General features: G+C 36.3%; 2 protein-coding genes across 11 annotated transcripts in view; one reads left to right on the top strand and one right to left on the bottom strand.

Moving 5' to 3' along the window:
• Window positions 1-6,276, top strand: part of ORC4 (origin recognition complex subunit 4) — a 96,340-nt gene extending 90,064 nt beyond the window's left edge. For all 8 annotated transcript variants that reach the window (XM_025856276.2, XM_073884281.1, XM_025856256.2 and 5 more), the window contains 4 exons: window positions 2,287-2,395; window positions 3,281-3,376; window positions 3,459-3,526; window positions 5,825-6,276. In XM_025856276.2, coding sequence (XP_025712061.1) covers window positions 2,287-2,395; window positions 3,281-3,376; window positions 3,459-3,526; window positions 5,825-6,013 — 462 coding nt within the window. In that variant the 3' untranslated portion in view covers window positions 6,014-6,276. The remainder of the gene's footprint in view (window positions 1-2,286; window positions 2,396-3,280; window positions 3,377-3,458; window positions 3,527-5,824) is intronic.
• A 2,384-nt stretch (window positions 6,277-8,660) lies between these two features.
• The window catches only part of ACVR2A (activin A receptor type 2A), an 84,850-nt gene continuing 72,632 nt past the window's right edge, over window positions 8,661-20,878 (bottom strand). For 2 of the 3 annotated variants that reach the window (XM_073884262.1, XM_073884270.1), the window contains 4 exons: window positions 19,532-19,646; window positions 16,788-16,926; window positions 13,311-13,441; window positions 8,661-12,412 (listed from right to left, as the gene is read on the bottom strand). In XM_073884262.1, the coding sequence (XP_073740363.1) occupies window positions 12,218-12,412; window positions 13,311-13,441; window positions 16,788-16,926; window positions 19,532-19,646 (580 nt within the window). In that variant the 3' untranslated portion in view covers window positions 8,661-12,217. The remainder of the gene's footprint in view (window positions 12,413-13,310; window positions 13,442-16,787; window positions 16,927-19,531; window positions 19,647-20,878) is intronic. The other variant, XR_012375719.1, reaches the window with a different exon arrangement.

The raw sequence follows: 20,878 nt of genomic DNA on the forward strand, positions 1-20,878 counted from the left end.
GTTTTTTGTAATAGTTTGAGAAATATAGGTATTAACTCTTTGAATGTTTGGGAGAATTCACCTGTGAAGCCATCTGGTTCTAGAATTTTATTTCTTGGGAGTTTTTATTTTTATTATTTTTTAAAGATTTATTTATTTGAGAGAGAGAGAGGGTACAAGCACAAATAGGAGGGGCAGAGGGAGAGAGGATCTCAAGCGGACTCCGTGTGGGTGGGGAGCACGATGCGGGGCTTGATCTCAGGACCTTAAGATCACAACCTGGTTGGAAACCAAGAGTAGGACAGACGCTTAATCCGCTACACCACCCCGGCACCCTGTGGGAGTTTTTAAGTTACTGTTTTAATTTTGTTACTAGTATCTGGATTTTCTGTTTCTTCCTGATTCAGTTCTTGGAAGATCGTATGTTTCTAGGAATTTATCCATTTCTTCTAGGTTGTCCAATTTGTTGGTATATAAATTTTCATAGTAGTCTCTTATGTATTATAATCCTTTGTATTTCTGTTGTGTCAGTTGTAACTTCTCTTATTTTTGATTTTGAGTCCTCTTTTTATCTTAATGAATCTCTCTAAAGGTTTGTCAGGTTTGTTTATCTTTTCAAACAACCAGCTCTTAGTTTCACTGATGTTTTTTCTGGTTTTGTTTGTTTGTTTGTTTTTAATCTCTCTTTCATTTGTTTTCACTCTGATCTTTCTACTTCCTCCCTTGTACTGGCTTTAGGCTTTGTTCTTCTTTTTCTAGTTCTTCTAAATGTAACATTAGATTCTTACCTTGAGATTTTTCTTGTGTCTTGAGGTAGGCCTGTATTACTATAAACTTCCCTCTTGAAACTGCTTTTGCTCTGTCCCAGAGATTTTGGAACACTATTAACATTCCCATTTGCCTCCATGTAGTTTTCTATTATCTCTTTGATTTCTTTGTTGACTTGTTATGTTGTTTAGTCTCCACGTGTTTGTGGTTTTTTCCAGTTTTCTTTTCTTGTGAATAATTTCCTGTTTCATACCATTGTGCTCAGAAAAGATGGTTGATATAATTTCAGTTTTACTAAATTTATTGAGACTTATTTTCTGGCCTAACATGTAACCTGTCCTGGAGAATGTTCCACATACACTTGACAAGAATGTGTTCGGTGCTGTTTTTGGATGGAATGATCTGTATACATTTGCTGAATCCATTTGGCTAGTCTGTTAAGGCCAGTGTTTCCTTACTGATTTTCTGACTGGATGATCTGTCCATTGATGTAAGAGTTGTTAAATTATAACATGTAATTATAATTATAAAATTATGGTATTATGGTCAATTTCTCCCTTTGTGTCTGTTAATATTTGCTTTATATATTTAGGTGCTTCTGTGTTGGGTGCATTATATTTACAGTTATTATATTCTCTTATTGGATTGATCCCTTTATCATTATATGATCTTGTTTCTTATCACAGTCCTTTTTTTCTTTTCATTTTTTTTAAATTTTATTTTATTATGTTAATCACCATACAATACATCATTAGTTTTTGATGTAGTGTTCCATGATTCATTGTTTGCGTATAACACCCAGTGCTCCATTCAATTCGTGCCCTCTTTAATACCCATCACCAGGCTAACCCATCCCCCCACCACCCTCCCCTCTAGAACCCTCAGTCCTTGTCTTTTTTAAGGTGTGTTTTGTCTATATACATTGCTACCCTGGCCTTTCCCCCCCACCCCATTTGCATGGAATATCTTTTTCCATCCCTTCACTACCGGTGTGTATATATCCTTAGGTCTGAAGTGAGTCTTGTGTAGGCATCAAACACACACACACACACACACACACACACACACACACACACACACACTCCTCAGCTGCTGGTTTTCAGAGCGTTCTCAGAATTGCTTTATATGTAGTTTCAATCTTGTTTCCATGGGAGGAAGTGAGCTCAGGTACTTCCCTACTCCATTTTCCCATGAAATCAAAATAACCTTTGAATAGCATTCTTACCTATTTTGGATCTCTTCTTGCTCTACTCCTTTTTAAGTGTTTTTCTTTTGAGGAATTGCAAATAAGATGTGCAAGTGGGAAGAGGTAGAGAGAGCAGCAAGAACTTTTTTTTTTATGCTTTACATTTATAGAGTTATATAGCATATGTATTGAAATACTATATTTTAATAGAGCCAAGTATGAGAATACCTTTCCCAAATATTAATATTAACTCTCCCATAAGAATAGACTCCAAATGAAGAAATTTTGTTCAGTAATATCTCCAGAATGCCTAAGTAAACATGTAAATGTTTTTCTAATCCACATTTCCCTAGATGCTTGCTTTAAATCGTGTAACAACATCACACCCATTTATGACTGCAGCAGATGTGATGGAGGCAAACCATTTGTGTAGCATGGACTCTAAAGCAAATATTGTACATGGTGAGAAGCCTGCTTAATTAGTTTTTTGTAAGTTTAAGTTAATATAATGGAATTCTTTCAAAATTATACTTAACATTGGGTATAACACAGAATACTTTTATATCCATACATCCTTTAAGCCCTGCAAAAGGTATTATCACTCCCATTTAAAGTGAAAGAATCTCGATGCTCTCCCTCCCTTGCTGTATTGGAAATCCAGCTAAGACTTCTATTGCAGGCGTTCACATTGCATCAAGTGCTACTAAAGAGCCTTGGCATTGAAGGTTCACCATCCCTTTTAAGAATTTAATGAATTTTCTTCTCTCCAGAAAAAAAAAAAAATGATACAATTTCAAGGTGTTTAGGGTTTCTCTGAATAATCAAGGACCCTACGTGATTTAAAGTACATAATTGCAGGGGCGCCTGGGTGGCTCAGTCTAAATGTCTGCCTTTGGCTCAGGTCATGATCTCAGGGTCCTGGGATCGAACCCTGGGTCAGGCTCCCTGCTTAGTGGGGGTTCTGCACCTCTCCCTCTCTCTCTCTCTCTCTCTCAAATAAATAAAATTTTAATAAATAAAATACACAATTGCAGTGTCAGTTTATGTTTATTATGGGCCATGTGATAAGTGCTTGATAATATTCTCTCTAATCCTTATAACATCTCTGCAAGCTTAAGAAGATTCTTAGTTTGCTTATATGAAAGCTAAGCCCAGGAAGGTGGAGCAGTTTGCTTAGGTTTGTATAAGTAATAGTGACTGAAACACGTTTGAACCTGGGCGAGGCCTTGATCTCCTACCACCCCTCACAATCTTTCACTTTATCATTCTATTTGGAGGATAGTTACTTCAATCTTATGGATCAGTAAGTTAACATACAACTCATAATTCGTTTTCCTTTTACTGTAGGTCTGTCAGTCTTGGAAATCTGTCTTATAATAGCAATGAAACATTTAAATGACATTTATGAAGAGGAGCCCTTTAACTTTCAAATGGTCTATAATGGTGAGATGAGACTTTGGTTTCTTTCTGACTCTACCTCACTGCTTATTTGAGGGTGTTAATGTTGTTATTGCTTTCTGTCCAGAGTTTCAGAAGTTTGTTCAAAGGAAGGCCCATTCTGTTTATAATTTTGAGAAACCTGTTGTCATGAAGGTAAGATTTAAGTTCACTGTTATTTTTCTGCATACAGGTATGTTTTTACATCCAGTTTGTATATATCATAGTTGAACTCTAATTTTGAAACATTAGGTATTTATCATAGAAATTTTTTTTGCATAACAAATTATCTCAAAATGAAACGTTTGAATAATTCTAAAGCAGTCAGGCATTTCCCAGTTTGTGGAAGTATACTGCCCTCTACTGTCTGTTTCTAGCACTGCATTGTGCAAAGAACTATACATTACAGTTCATCAATAAAATTCTGTCCCTGTACAACCCAGAGGTTGGCTTTATAATCTTAGCAGTAAAAAGATAAAAATGACAATATTAGCCATTAAAAACTAAAGAATAAAATATGGGCTAGTGAGGACATACAAAGTTTTATTAGGGGGTTGGTTAAATCATGAGTTTTAAAACTTGAGGAACTTCATTAGAGTGTACCATTGTCCAGTAGAAATATGTGAGCCACTAGTGTAATATTGGATTTTCTAGTAGCAACAAAACGTTAAAAAGGTGAAATTAACTTTAATGATAAATTTTATTTAACCTAATATACCAAAAGCATTTTAGTCTATAATCGATACAGAAAATTACTGTGATACACTTTATTTTGTTTTGTATTAAGCCTTTGAAATTTCATGTGTGTTTACACTTAAAGCGCATCTTAATTCACTAAATATTCATTGGAAATATTTGTTCTTTAGATTTCATAAAATTTGTAGCTGAAGTAGATTTACATTCTGAATTATTCCAAACGAACTTAAAATTTTCTAATTGACTTGAGTATCAAATTTTACATTAAATTTAATAATTAATAAACTTAAATAAAATTAAAAATCAGGTTCCACGAATAGCAGTAGCCCTCTGTGGTCACCTTACTGGACAGTGCAGCTCTAGAGGACTTTATGGGGAAAAGCATCTCCTTCCCTCCCTCCTTTCTTCTTTCCTTCCTTCCTTCCTTTCTTTCCCTCCCTCCCTCCTTTCTTTCCTTCTTTTTCTTTCTTTCTCTCTTCCTTTCTTTCTTTCTAGCAATGGATCCATAGTCCTTTATCACCCTTTATAGGCCTTAATGGTCAGAATTCTATTTCTTATACCAAATAAAAAAATGTGAGTACAGGGCATTACTGTTTCTTTAAAAGAACAGGGAATGTGTTCATCCTACTGGAGGTTGGTTTTTTCCCTTCCTGATGTCCATGTCTGTCTGAGAGTCATAGTTTGTGGAGGTTATGAGTACAAAGGGTTACATGAACATTTAAATTCTTGTGATTTGTATTTTGTTCCTGCTCGTTTCTGCATTTTAAATAAAGTATTTTGCTGCCTAGAAATATTTTAAATCTCAATTTTATTCAGCCCCAATAATACCTGCAGCCTCTGGTATTTTCTCATTTTCAGAAATGAATGGTGGTTGTGTTATTTCTCTTTTCATCAGAAGACTTTTTATGATACATAAAGAATATATTCCAGTGATATTTTTTTACAGTGTGGTTGTAAGAATAGAAAGCTCCAGAATGTGTTTCACTGGGTCAATATTTAATAGTTACCATGTCATGATTTAATGGCTTTTTTTTCATATGCCAATAAAATACCTAAAACAACAGAGTTAGAAAAGACATAATACGTGAATATTAGAGGTGAGAGGAAACAGATAATAAACAACCCTTTTAAGAGGGGGAAGATGGAGGAAAGGGATTTTGTGACAGGTTGTGGCATGCTCTCCAGAGGGAAAAAGGAGGCTGTCTTCTCTCCTTCATGCCCATACCACTCTGCTGAATCATTTATTTATAGGGTCAGCTGAATAGGCTTGGTGTACTCCTAGGGGTCTTTCCTGCCTCTGGCTTTTTTTGCAGCTGTATTAAACTTCTACGTAGCAAAGTCTTACAAAACTAGAAAGGGAATGTAAATGCAAATTTTAATAACCTAGGTAATTAAAGTACTGGTCTTACCAGATGTTAGATTTTTATAGAGAGAACTGGAAGCCCTTCCCTTAAGTACTAGCAGGTGATATGGTACAGAATGAGGTTTGGAAGAAAAACCGTATTGTGCAGACTGAATTAGAGTTTGCCCTGTTCACATTCAACAATGCAGGGACAGATAACTGTATATTGACACTGCCTCACCTGATAGATGAAGTTTTTCTGAGGTTGATGAGAGTTGTTTTTGATCCCTACTGATTTCTGTTAAGTTTTGTTTCCTGGCACTCTGTTCTACAGTTAAACACAACCCTAATTGTTCTCTGGATTAACATTATTTTACTTCCCCTATTCAACCTAAACTATTTCTTTCATCTTCCAGGCTTTTGAACACTTACAACAGTTAGAATTAATAAGGCCCATGGAAAGGACTTCGGTAAATACACAGAGAGAGTACCAGCTGATGAAACTACTTTTGGATAATACTCAAATTATGAATGCTTTGCAGAAATACCCCAACTGTCCTACAGATGTTAGGCAGTGGGCAACATCCTCACTAAGCTGGTTATGAATATAACCAGTGGCTTCAGTTAATGGAGTTTCAGGCATTCTTCTGTAAGGAACTCAAGGCTATTGTCCTTTAGCAAGATATATTATTACATTTTCTTATATTTATAAATCTGTATTTTTGTATTTATGGGAGACTGTTACACATGTAGTGTCTTGACTGTGTCTTGCCTTTGAATCATGAGCAGTTACATGATTTATAATTCCAGTGATTTGGATTATGTTGTAAGTAGCAGTGCAAAGAAATAAATGTGACTGTTTCAGGGAGTGAACCATATGCTTATTTAACACTTGTCAAGTATTTATGCGGTATATTTGAAGAGTTCGTTTCAACCCAGCAGCCAAGTGTTTTTACAAATCCTAAAAGCAGTAAAGAAACAATGGTAAGAGTTGAGGTGTACTGAGGAATCTTTTGGTCCACTGGGAGGTGCCACATTTTCTTTTCTCTATCCATGGAAATTTTGGATTCTACCCCAGACCCAGGTCTTCTGGTTCAGGAGACTGACCAGTTTGGCAGAAGATAGTTCACATGGAAGAAAAAAGTGAAAAGTTTGAACATGAATTTCTTCCAGGCTTCTCAAAAGATGGTACTTAATCATATCATCTACAGAAGAATCCCTTGTAGAATTTTTTAAAAGGCAAATTCTTCCCAGTTTCATTAAAGATGTCATGAAATGTTTAAAAAAAAAAAAAAATTCTTGGGCCTCTCCTAGGCCCCAAAGGATCAGAATTTGTTTTTAACAGGGAGTTTAGGAAATGCCTGGAAACCATTCCCACAATTAATGGGAAGTGTTTGGCACTATTGACTAAATTTATTTGTATCAAAAAGTAAATCTCTAAAGGGAATGTAGAAATGCTCACCTTATAAATTCAGGAGTCCAAGAACTAATTCCAGGTATCTGTTTAGAATGAAATTTAATAAGCATTTGCCAAGTGTTAGTGACTTCATTTATTCAAGAATATTTGATTACATACTGTTTTCAAAAGGCAGTCTCCATCCTCGTGTTGTTCATAATCCTTTTAACTATCAAACGCCCTGTGATATTCAGGGACTATTTACAGTTGAGAAAATTGCCATTGTAGTGGCAAGTGTTCAAAATCACACAGGAAGAGAATGATTGACAGACCCTGGAATTCAACTCAGGTTTGACTGACACCAAAGCCCCACTATCAAGAACTAAAATTCATTAACTGGTTCTCGTCACGTATTATTTAAAGTATGCTCTAAGAAGTGATTTATCTGGTTTTCAAGAAGTATCAGGTATAGATTGGACTGTAATATTTATGTGTGTAAAAAAAAAAAATCTTCAGTTCAACCTATTTTTTTGCAGACGTAGCTGTTCCTTCCCTGCCTTCTAAGTCTTCAGATCACTGTCATTTACTTTTCAGCAGTGTCTCAGTAAAGGTAAGGCTTACATACTGGTTCTGTGCAATAGTCTACAGATTTTTAGGGGATATTTTGCCAAAATACTTGGCATTGGTAGCATCACTGCTACTGGAAGCAAGGATTTTACACTTGAGCTAGAGTTTTCCCTTTAAGAAAATTTTCTGAACTATTTTAGGGAAGTATTATCTGCCTTAATGGCAGTCACTGTGAACGCATCTAAACAACTTTATTTCAAGACTGCAAATTATTAGCTTAAGATGCCACTAAAAGGCTGATAGCTCTCATGTGCCTTCCTGGTCACAGAACACCTGCAGAAGATCCACCAACACCCAGTATACAGATTAGAAAACTGTAAGTCGCAGGGTGAGTTTTCATTTTCAGTGAAACAATTCTTAACGCAAATTAGAGAAAAGGTTAGCAGAACAGGTGAGGAAGAGTGTTAGAGGTTTCAGTGCAGTTTTGACTCACATGACCTTATCCCAAGTACCCTATCCCAAACAGGATCTTCTTCAAAACAAAACACAACACCTCCAGTTCATGTGGTGAATGGCTCTGAGGAATTGAAACTTGCTGGTCCAAACATACCATATCCTAATGCTATGTATGTTGAGTATATACTATGTATTAACTTTCCAAAAAAATCAGTTTAGCAGAACATGCTGTGGAAAACAATTTCAGTCTTTCGGTAGCAATTCAGTGCATATTCCATCCTAGTTTGCGTTTTCACTTGGTTTAGAAGGCAGTGCGGGTTGAGAATCCATTGGTGTGAACGATGACACAGTGCTCCCGTGGGGTTTTCCATCCCTTCTTTTGAAAGCCACACGATAAACAAAAGCCTTGGCAACATTAAAAATGTAATGAAAGCTAGCTTCCTTGATGATTACTCTTACTGATTACCCTAAGTGAAAATACCAGAATTGTTCCATTCAGTCAGTAAACTAGTTAATATCCTTTAGGAAGAGTGGTTTGTATATTTGATGACAATTTCCTAAACCACGTTTTTCTGTTTCCATATGAAAAGACAAGGTACCTAATGCCTGCTAGCCTCTGGTTTCCTAAAACTGGCGGGACTAATGTACATATCTTGTGGGGAATACAATCTGCTTAGACGGTAAAGGGGGGAAATGCCACCCTTGACAAACTTCCCTTTCACCACTATCCCCATTCTTGCATATCTCAAGGTGTGAGCCTCGCCAGAAATGACAAAGCTACTGTTCCCCTTTTTAAGAAAAATGTATAGCTAAAGAAAAACTGCATAAGCAAATCATACCATATTCATTTTTTTTATTTAACTCAGGGATGGAATGGGGATAGCATACATTTTATTGTACAATATTTAACAATCACTTATCCAAGGTGGGGTTTTATGGGGCTTTTTTTTTTTAACTTTTTGTTAAATACTTGCAGAAAAAAATAGCAAGTACAATTTGACAGTAGTACAACAACCTGTGCCCAAAACACTGACAAGAAATACAGAGTAAAGCTAAAATAATTGCTTACCAATATTTTGAGAGGTAACAAATAGGATGTGGATTGAGACTGCATAAAAAATGTACTGCTGGTTGAATATCTGAGGTAAATGATGTTCAATCAAGATGCTACTTGTATCATTTTGCCCAGAAATCAGTAAATAATTTTATGCATATTATACCAAGTGTTTCTAAAAAGTAATTTTTTAAAAAGGTAAAAAAGAGAAACTGGAAAATATTTGTGGAGAAGCATTTTTTTTTTTTTTAAATAGTTAAGTTTAATTCCACTTAAACTTATCATCTGGCCAGGGTATTTTTTCCCCTACCCGTCTGCATTTTACTTAAATGTAGCTGTTACTTAGGATTGAGGAAAGGAGGAAGAAGAGGTTCCTTTTCAATTTCATGATAGATGATTCTATTTTTAAATTCCAAACTTCTTGGGGTTTTTTCCTGATTGCATTTTCAAAACATCACCATGAAAGGTAGTGCAAATTCATGGGACCAACAATTTTGAGGCACAGTCTCTGTTCTGGAATTCACAAGGTACCTGTAATAAACATTCAAACAAGAGTCACACTTCACATGCTAAAAACGTCCTAGCATCTAAAATACATACAAAGAGCTGTGCAGGGCATAGACTTCGAATAAAGCCAAACACTGGTTAATCCATCAGTCCTATGGCAGTTGATCATAAAGCATTCCTTACATGGAGATTTGGGCAAGGTAAAGAGTGGAAGTTAGAGCAGCAGTTCTGATGGGTATCAGAAAGGCAAAATACAAGACGAATCGTAAGGAGCACCATACACATGAGGAAAAAATTACTGGGGTCTCAGTTCACCCCAAAACAAAGAAGTCATCATTTTTCTCATTCTTTGATCTTTCTTTTTTTCAGTATCCCAGCTCAAACTTTTTGTAAGCTTGCCCACTCTGCGCTGACTGTAAACCAAACCTGAAAATGCCCTGCAAATGAAAGTTTTAACAAGACTAGGTATCAGGACAGGTAGTCACTGGAACATTCTTATTTTACTGCTTATAAAAAGTGTTCTTCTATTAATATAGTTTTCAAAAGGATACAAGTCTTAAAGTTGGTTAGCTAGAGTTAAGTACAATACCCAGGACTTCTAAAAATTTTTTCTAACATGAAGAGAAAACTATCTTTTGAATAACTGATCTTATAAAATTTATCACTAGTGCTCACATAAGCCAAACATTCATCATAATATTCCTTGTTTTTGTTTTGATTTTTTCTTTTAAAATTAAATGTTTAGAACAGGTAGAACTTAGTCTTCAGGAGATGGACAATTTCTATGTGTGAACGTTGTCACTTTCCCATCTTGATTAGTTAGTTTCAAAGTGGAAGTTAAACCAAATCAGTTGAGATGTCAAGTACTTTTTGAAATAAAGAGGTGAACTCAACATTGAAAAGGGAGTTCTTTAGGAAAACAATGAAAACTTGGGTACATATGTGACCCAAGAGCACAAAGTTCTGCATGGTGTGTGGCACGCAGACAACAATGCTATTACTCTTCTTTCCCTCCCTGCTTTAGAGTCTGTTGACCTATGCATTATTTATAAATAATATAATTTATTATTCCCAGAGATTAAGTGCACATTATATGTAAAATGTAGTGTACTGTGTGGTTAAATAGCCATATGAAGGTAATACATTCACAGTGAGCTCCTGATAGTGACATGTAAAAAATTGTTTTATAAAATCAATGTATGGATTTTAAAATGACCTGACGAAAGTACATAGCATAATACTGGCTATTTGTTGGTCAGTAATCTAGAAATTCAGGAAATTACTGTTTTACTTTGGCCTATAAAAATTTGAGGAACAGTCCAATTATATTCTAATCCAGTATTGTTTTGAAAAGCACTTTGGCACCTACCTACCATCAATTCCATTTTCTTATCAAGGATAAGGCATCAACTACCCTAAAAGTTATAGTGTGAAAGCAATTTGCAGGAGGAAGCAAGGCTATATTACCTATATCAACATCGGTTACCTCTAAATGTCATTGCATATTTTAAGTTTATAACTTGTTATCCCTGATTTGTTTTAAAGCAGTAACATTTGAAATCTGTGCTTAAAATTTAAAATTTCTATCCTAGGATAATTCTTTACATATCACAGACATCAAAGTATTACTCTGACAAGATGGCACCAAGCAGAAATATAGTGATAAAGTTACAAGTCTCAAAGCAGAGAGTGAGGAATTCTGGGTAATGACACTTCCTGAGGTGATCCTTAAACAGTGATAAAGAATGTCCCACACACTGTTCGGTGAAAAGAAATACACTACAATTTTACATATATAAATAGGAAAAAAATCTATTTTAAAAGAATAAAAATGAAGAGCTTTCCAGTGTCACAGCTCACTTTAAAAAATTTAAATCATGCTTTAAATTTTCAAATATTCCCCAAACACAGCACACCTAAAAAAATACTTAGGTAAATATGCAATAATTTGGGAACTGGATATAAGGTGAAGCTTTAAAACATGGGGAAAAGGGGAAAATGACATCATTTTTTCATTTCAAAAAACAGTACTTTTTTCCCTTAAATTACAAGCTAGCACAAGAAAAGCTAAAACACTGCTTAATGAATGGCCACTTAGTGTTGGCACTGAGCATAGCTTACCTTTTTTTTCTTAACACAGTGAATTTGTAATACCTTGTTACAAAACATGGATCAATTTATTATTCCAATTTTGTTAGTGTTCTCAATTTTATAATTTAGCAACCGTGGAACTGAGGTATACCTTGTTGAGGGAGGTTAAAGTAATGCTTGGAAGCCTCTCTCCTGTACCCCACTCTGATGCCTGTTTATGTACACAGAACAGCAGCACACCAAACATTCACAAGCCGTGTCGTGTTGGCATTACAATAGTCATTCATACAAACACAACAGCAAATGCAATAAAAACAAGTTACCCTTTTTCAAATCTGAAATGAAAAGTTTTTGATTTAAAAAAAAAAAAGCAGTAGTTCATTTAAGGAATTAGTGTCTTCTGACAGACATTACGAAATCTGATGTCAGTTTTCAAACACTTGATTAGCCAGGTCCAAAAGATCCTTGATTTGGAGAGGGCTACGTTCTTCATGTACACTTTTTCAAAAGTTTCTTTATAGAGTCTGCAACTTCTCTTAGTCTCATGTCCTTCACGTCTCTGCTGCAGGCAATGCTGTAAGTCTCCCAGAGCCACATTTTTAAATGAGGGTCTTCTTCCTGACATGTCCAGGAGACCTCCTACTCATTTCTCACAGAAAATAAACTGTGAGCAGTTTCATCAGCTTAGCAGCTCCAGTTCAGAGTCCTGTTTCTCACTGTGGACACATGGTGCAACCATCATAGACTAGATTCTTTGGGAGGAAAGTCAACATTTGTCACCATCGTGACCACTGTTACAATGTCCTCTGTGGTAATGATATTTGTTAGTCTTTGCATCTGAGTGATTCTTTCACCTACACATCCAGCTGATAACCTGGCTTCTGCATCGTGATCCCAACATTCTTCTATCGTTTCACAGAGCATTGCCATTCCCTAAAAATGAAAAACATATTCAGACACTGTAGCAGATTTTGTTTTCTATTAGGAAATGATGAAGTGTCCATAAAGAAATTGTTATTTTTGTGAGTCAAAGTTTCAAGATTAGCCAAGTTTGGTGTTATGTGTCGACATTCACTTATGCGTATCTATTGTATGCAGGAAATGGACGAAAAGCACTAAGAAAAATCAAACTTCTTATAGCATCCGTGACTATCACAGGAGGTAATTAGGTTTTTTTAATTCCAAAAATCCCTAGCCACTGCTTATAAACCGGGTCAGTTCAATGCTAACGCCTGATCTAGACTCAAAACCAAGGCTAATTTTTTTTAAAACAATTTTTATTGTTTTCTTCATTAATACCGGCATTTCTGTCTTGCAGTTAAATAGAAAAAAAGGTTGGAAAAGCATCATTGAGATTCTCTACCTGGTTTTTAATCCATGTTTCCAGTTATATTTGGACCACAATAACCAGGGCAATAGTGTCCCATTCTTCACCTACGTAAGTCTCTAGTTTTAGAGCATTCTTAAGAACCTGAACAAAGTCCAATCCCAAATCAAAAACATGGAAAGCAGAAAACTGCTTTACTTTAAAAATACCATCTTAAAGGAAGCTGCTGATCATCAAGGTTACCCACCTATCCACATCCTCAGAGTCAGGTACTCCTTTCCCTGGGAAGCTCTCCAAACAGGACCATAGCAATGCAAGCCCCTTAGGTTTAATGACTTCACCATCTCCCCTCATAGCCCTAAAATTCTGTTGTTTGTAGAACTCTATAGACAATATCCTGTATGAAGATAACCTCCCCAGAAAATCATCCCAGAAGTGTGCAGAGATAGAAATCACTCCTCTGAAAAGCATTTTATTGGAATTTCAAATGAAAAGCTAACTTACAGCATGTTTCTGCCAATAATCTCTTAAAACAGGCCTCTTTTTTTTATGCACAACAACTTCCTGCATGTCTTCAAGAGATGGATGCTGGCCAATTTCCTCCTCAAATGGCAACATGTATTCATCTACAGGTCCTAAAATGAAAAAAAAAAATCATTTTAATTCAAATCTTCCTGACTTCCAAACTGGAACAACCTTTCTGAAACATACTCTGTATCACCTTTTCCCAACTGTTAAATGCTATAATGACAGGAGATAAAAAGATTCTCAACTACTTCTACCACATTATGACCCAAATGCTAGTTTAGGAGAAATAAAAAACTACACTGTTTAGCATAAGCCTGCTAAGTTTGCATAAGGAGCTTTCTCGTCTACTGTATGAGGAATATGCCTATCTCCATACATAGATAGGACCACAGGGAACCAACAATATTTGCAAGTCGAGGCTATAAAATCCCTTTAAGTACTTCTCACAATTCAAATCAGACTGTAAACAGTGGTGCTTCCATCTGACAATTTGGGGGTCAGTCTCATAACCATCTTTATTCTGTGACACATCCTAACCCCCTACACGTTCTGCATGAGGAATTATGTACCTCAGAGTCACACGCCCTCCTCACAAAAGCTGCCAAAAACAGTTTTTAAAAAAATCACAAGCATACTCCAAATAGGGTTCCCAACAAGCCTTCAGAATGTGCCTTCACAGACAAAATGTATTCAACAAAATAAATGGTTCCTTTTTTCTTAGGCATACTCAAATAGGATAATGTAGTTAAAAGTTAATACTAATATTTAATAAGCACTTACCCTGACTAGGAACTTCACATACGTTATTTCCTTCCATTTTACACCTCCACAGAGTGAAGGTGACATTACCTCTATCTTACAGATAGGAAAGCAGCTCAGAAAGGTTCCATAATTTTCACAAGGGCATACAGCTGGTAGGTGGCAGAGTGGAATTTGAATCCATCTCTGCCACTAAAGTCTGTGTTTTCAATCACTGTGCTGTCTCCCCTTGACAGAAACCGTTCACTAAAGAGCAACTGCATATAAAGGGTCTGTATATGGACCTAAACCTTGTACAGATACTCCTACTCCTGGATAGGACATAAGTTAATAAACAATGAATCATAAAGGAGGACATCTAACTCCAGCCTCTCCAAATGGAAGAATCCTTGACGCCTGGATAGTCCGTCTCTGCTTAAGCACTTCCAGTGACTCAGTACTGACGTTCTAAAATGTCTATTTAACTCTTGCTATTCAAAATGTGGTCCGCAGCTCAGCAGCACTGGCACTGACTGGTAGCCTGCAAGAAATAGAAGTATCAGGCCCCAACCCAGACCTACTGAGTCAACATAACTTTATCAGGAGTTTAGTACACATTAAAGTCTGAGAGTCACTGAACTGAACCATCAACAATTAGCCATCAACCAATTTTAAAGTACTCACTTGAGCAATGTTCACACTGTCCCCTCCTGCCCCGATTTCTGACTTAAGGGTCAGAAATCCCTGACTGCAATTATTTCATAGCACATGCAAAGCATTTTAGAAATATCAGCATCGGGGCGCCTGGGTGGCTCAGTCATTAAGCATCTGCCTTCGGCTCAGATCATGGTGGGATGGAGCCCCGCATCGGGCTCCCTGCTCGGTGGGAAGCCTGCTTCTCCCTCTCCCACTCCCCCTGCTTGTGTTCCCTCTCGCTGTGTCTCTGTCAAATAAATAAAATCTTAAAAAAATATATATATATCAGCATCTGTCCTCATTTTTCATGAAATCTTCCCTGATAACCACTCTACCCCAAAACAAAGCATTTTTCACTCCTCTAAACTCCCATTAACACTCGCTTACATTCCTCAGGTATTACACTCATCCAAAATAACTTATTGAATATCTATGTACTGAGCATGAAGCTAGGCAATTCACACTTACCTTACTCTAGAGTCAATTGTCCAGGATATATTTTATTCCCTTAAACTATATATTGCTTAAGGGCAGGGCTTTGTATATCCCCTACAACATCATATCCAATGGTTGGCTTTGGAGAGTTCATATTATTAAAGTTCTTATAAAATACATTTTCCTATAACATCTATACCTAGCCAACCTATTTCAGCTTCCATAAATGCACATAATAAATGTACTTCCTCTCCCACTTTGAGCCAAACTACACTGAACAGCTTACTCTTCTTCCTCTAGACTTCTAAGCTAGAATTATATCCAAACTGCTTCAAACTTTCTTAGGTCTGGATCCACCCCCATGCCAAACCCCCAATCTTAGAAGAATGAATGGCTATCCATTCCTGAGCAATCTACTAAGTTCCCTTTAAAAGCACAGTACTCTAAATCAAATTTCATATACCAGAGGTAGTCTGTCCTACACTGAGAGACCATTGGCAGTACTCAGAAAACAAAGTATTCTCATAAATATACGTTAAGTTGGTTTAAATACGCTACACAACTTTCTTCTATGGTCTTTTCACAATCTGCAGGAAGTTTTTAGGTAATTATAAATTAAAAGGATCAAGCTAATTTACATTTGTCAAGATGTCGGCTTTATATTTTCATGTCCAAAAAAAAGTACTGTAACACAAGTGAAGAGAATGGAGAACTTCTGAGAAGCACTGAAGATAGTACCTAGCACACTATAATTTTGTCACGCCAGGAAAATAGTATGCAGGCTTATTATCAATCAGTGCAAATATTTATAGGACTTGAACAAGGACTTACATAACAAAAACATAATCCTTCAGAACCAAGGTGTGCAAGAGAATATAACTAGTGTTCATAACGTCTACATCAGCTCAGACTTTCAAGGCTGTAAGGAGACAGAATTTAACCTGTGGTATATCCAAAGGCATGCTCAATTTTGTGCCCTGGAGGATGGACTGTAAATTCAATCTGGTTAGGTATATATTGACATCATGGGAGTGATGAATAGATTCAGCCTTGAGTTTCCTGGAAGGGAAAATCCCCCAATTCTTCCTTTATCTCCTCTTGCCAAAAGAGTTGACTTTGCAACCTGGGGGCAGGCAGGACCTGCAGGACCTACGAAAGTGGCAGCCCTATCCCTACATTTGGATCAAAGTTTCAAATCTAGGTTTCACCATTTACCACCTTGAAGCTAAAACTGGCAATCTGCTTAATTTCTACTTAAAATTTGAGCCTCAAATTGCTCATGTATAAAACTAAGACAGTAACTACCTCCAAAGGAGTTTTAGGAAATTAGCTAAAGGTATGTGAAGGGCCTAGTGCAAAATACCTGGCAATGGTAAAGGATCAATACATGCTCATACCTTCCCTCTCCAGCCTGCCCCCATCCCCTGCCTCCTGAATTCCGTTTAAGCCACTACCTTTTGGAGTCTACTTAAAAAAATCTGTTTGTACTTTGAAATATTACCTTTTGAGTATTATCATCCCTTTTCATATATGTGTAGTAGACAATAGGCATATATTTTTTTAAAAAAATATTTTTTCCCTTACCATCTGCAGCAGTACAGCGAGAAGCCAGTTCCCACAGGACTAATCCCATGGCGTACATATCTATCCTCAAAAATGCATCCCTTTGGAAGTTTATAGCACCCTCTAATACCTCTGGAGCCATATACCTCCGGGTACCAACCTGAAAAAGATGTTGAAAGCAAACAGTACTCATTAACTTTATGAACTAACATTTTATGATTTTGTAAAAAGAATCAAAACCAAATGTGGTCTGCTATCGTATCAGGTAAGGTAACCAAATCATGACCACCGGACTACAGAGTCAAGGAGCACTGTATTCCATTTCAAGTAATAACAGCCAAGACACTAGAAATGGGAAGTTTCCATCAGCAGGGATTTCTTAAACAGAGTACTATGCAGCTCTGAAAAAACATGAAATAAATCTGGACTGATAATGGAAAAACTTCCAAAAACACTGTACAGCAAGGAACAAAGCAGTATATATACTGAGATCCTTTCTGGATACACTTAATAAATATATCAGTAAACATTATGCTGGTGCTGGCTTAGAATTTTTTCCCCCTTCTGGAAGTAAACAAAAACAATGGTGGTTCTGTTGGAGACAAGGACAAGAAAACTATACTTCTCAATTGTACCTTTGCATCCTGTTTGAAATGTGTATCTTAAAAAAAAAAAAAAGAATACTCATTTTTGAGGGTTTCTCTTTCTCTTTATTAACAAAAAGTAGTAATATAAAACTTAAGAAGAATTAGCCAAGTAAAGAATGGATAAACTTTTAAAAGTTCTATTTCTACAACGTGTACGTATTTATTCATTCATGAATTCTGTCTTATATCTGTCCCTAACAATTTGGTATTTCTTAGTATTGGAACTATGGTTACTAAGCTACTATAGCTAGCCTTGGTTGGTGCTTGACAATATTCACATATAAATGCTTAAAAAATTCTTATAGGATAGCTGGGTGGATCACACTCTAATTGAGTTTTTGGAGATCTAGGGAGTGGCCAGATAATGGTATTCCAAAAAGTTCTATCCTCAGGTGACTGATCTCTAGACTACAAGTTAGACAATTATCTGTGAACACACATACAATAGAAATGTCTAAAAAAGGGCAGATCACTAAGACTCCAAAGCTCAAGTTTTTAATTCATTTAATAAGAACACTTTAAAGAAAGAAAAAAAATACTAGCTCTTTTTTGCATCTTTAACTGTACTATAAGCAAGCATTTCTCAAAAGTTTACTTTTCTCCTAACGATAAATGTATTAAGGAGGGCACATGTGGTGATGACCACTGGGTGTTATATGCAACTAATGAATCGTTGAACACAACAAAAACTAATGATGTATTATTATGTGTTGGCTAATTGAATGTAAGAAAAAAAGTTCTTAGCAGAAAAAAAAAAGAATGTATGCCATCCAAAGTACTTTTCTTATAAAGTGACAACTACCTTCTTAGTGAAGTGAAGAAAATCTTATATATGTAAAATGTACAATAACGTGAATTTTGAAATTTTCTGGTCCAAGAAGTCTAAAGTCAAGTAACCAGTGATGTAATTAGTAATTATTTTTACCTCCTCATGTAAACCAATTGAGAGGACAGTAAAAGATAGGAAAAAGTCTCAAAATTTTTTCATTAGAAAAGGGGGAAAGAGGGTTATGAGGTGCCAGAGGATTCAACGGTTCCCCACATTTAGTTTTATGATAATCACTCAAGTCAGCTCCCTGGGCCTCCTGCACAATCTCCCTCCTCCGCAATATACTCCACAAGACTGCCTTCATTCCCAAACACATTTGGTATCACCTTTTCTAGAACTCTGACTGCTGACCATTGCTGTAAACTAAATTCTTGTATCATCAGTCAGTATTGCCAAAATTTGTTATGCTGTGATTCTTTAATAACTATTCTTGGAGGTCAGTAGGATATACTGGGAAAAACGAAAGCTGACAATTAGATGACCAAAGTAATTTACATGATTTGAAAGATGAAGAAATAATCATGCCAACTTTGTAAGGAAACGTCACCTTTCAGGTCAAACTGGTTTTCTTAATAAAAAGGTGATCTTGTAGGCGTGAAAGCACCTTTCCTCGCCTCACAGTTTCTAAGAATAAAATATATGGATAATGCTTTTCTCCTATTTGGCTTTTTTTAAAGATTCCCATTGTTCAGAGCTCTTTGTACAGACCTTGACTAGATAGAGTTAATTAGGCTCTCTGCTCAGGGCTTTGCAAGTGCTCTGAACTCTGGAGAGAATTCAAAGAAAAGCTGTAAAATTGGTTAAAGAGTTAATGAAGCACTAAAGACCAAGAAGCAAGAAACTCTAATTGTTGCGTGGAAAAATCAGGCAATAGATATTAATACATAGTAGCATGAATAGTAACTGATTGTTCTGCCATTCCTCTTAGGATGATGAAAGAATTAACAAAACTACTGTGTTATTACCAAGAACTCCCTAAGAATGAGGCCTGTTTAAGTGTGTTGGAGTCTAACTTGATTAGTTTTAAAAATAGAATCCCATGACATGTGTCTAAGTTGTTTTACGAATTGACTGATGTAAACCACTTGAGTTCCCAACAGTCCTTCACCACCACATGAAAATGTCCTCCTCAGCAAATTTAACATATTACTTTTAAGAGAGTCATTTTATATTAGATGCTGATTTAATAACCATCACAGTAATATTAATCAATTCAATCTAGATGTGCCATTCTAAGAAAATATGGGACAAGATTATTTTTTCTTATAGTTTATAGTTACTATCCTTACCTGTCCATGGGTATCACCTGCAGACTTGCCAGCCTCAAATTTTAATGCCAACCCAAAGTCAGCAATGCAAGCTGTCAGATTGTTTTTCAACAGCACATTTTTACTCTTGATGTCCCTTGCAAATAGAAAGATAAAGTATTCAAATTAATTTTAAACAAGTTATCTTTTAAAAATTTTCATTGAAAGTGGGGAAGAAGGAGATTAACCTACAGAAGTATGATAAACAGGAAAAAGGAGGGAGAAAAAGCTTGAAGCACCAAGAGTAGAGTAACAAACTCCTATTCATAACATGGACAATAAGAAGGAACTCTGTCCATAAAGCAGTTTTATTAAAGAGCTGCTATTCCAAAAATACTGTCTAGCCTACATGTGATCTGTTATTCCTACCTACAATCATAAAATTGCTGGTTTTTTGAGATAAAACGAATATTTCGGAGTTTATAGTTGGAAACACCCATTGCAACTGAAATTTAAGAAACCAAACTGAGGACATTAGGAGAAGGAAGGGAAAAATGAAGGGGGGGGCGGAATCGGAAGGAGAGATGAACCATGAGAGACTATGGACTCAGAAACAAACAGGGTTTTAGAGGGGAGAGGGGAGGGGGGATGGGTTAGCCCAGTGATGGGTATTAAAGAGGGCACGTACTGCATGGAGCACTGGGTGTTATACGAAAACAATGGATCATGGAACACTACATCAAAAACTAAAAAAGAAAGAAAGAAAGAAACCAAACTGAAAGAATATTCAAATAATTGGGGCCTTTTGCCTACTGGTACAGGCCTACATATTAGAATGGACCCTTATTTTAGTGGTTCTTAGATTCCTCAGCCTTGTAGAAAAGCATCTCTAGAAATGTATATCAGAAAATTTTCACCATAAACAAACTGCTCCAGCTAGATCCTGGTGTTCTGAAAAGAGTAACCCTTTTAAAGCAATCAGATAACTTCTTTCACACTCCAGCTTCAACTGACTCATCCTAGAGATTACTATATTCTAGCTACATACATCTATGCCATGAGCAGTGGTGAAATTTATGTGCACACAGAGATCAAGAGTGGGACAGAAGAGACACAGGTAGTCACCCACAAATGCTCCAAAACCGATCAGTTTTAGCCTCAAAAGATTTTTAGGAACACTACTTCTACTAAGCTTTGGGGGTGCCAAAGGATTAGTTCCCTATAGGACTAGGTGAGATGAGCAAAAATCCAGGAAGAGACAGACTGTATGCAGGAAGGTGAGAAAAAAGGGGAGCTATTTCTGAGGTAGAAATCATTCAAGGTTTGCAAAATCAATTTCAGAGTTGGGATTAAAAGTAATGCCTCCCAGCAACCTAAAACACCAACTGG

Source organism: Callorhinus ursinus, unplaced genomic scaffold (genome assembly GCF_003265705.2).
Source record: "Callorhinus ursinus isolate GAN/ISIS: 27379988/994484 unplaced genomic scaffold, GSC_fseal_2.0 scaffold2, whole genome shotgun sequence".
Taxonomy (NCBI): domain Eukaryota; kingdom Metazoa; phylum Chordata; class Mammalia; order Carnivora; family Otariidae; genus Callorhinus; species Callorhinus ursinus.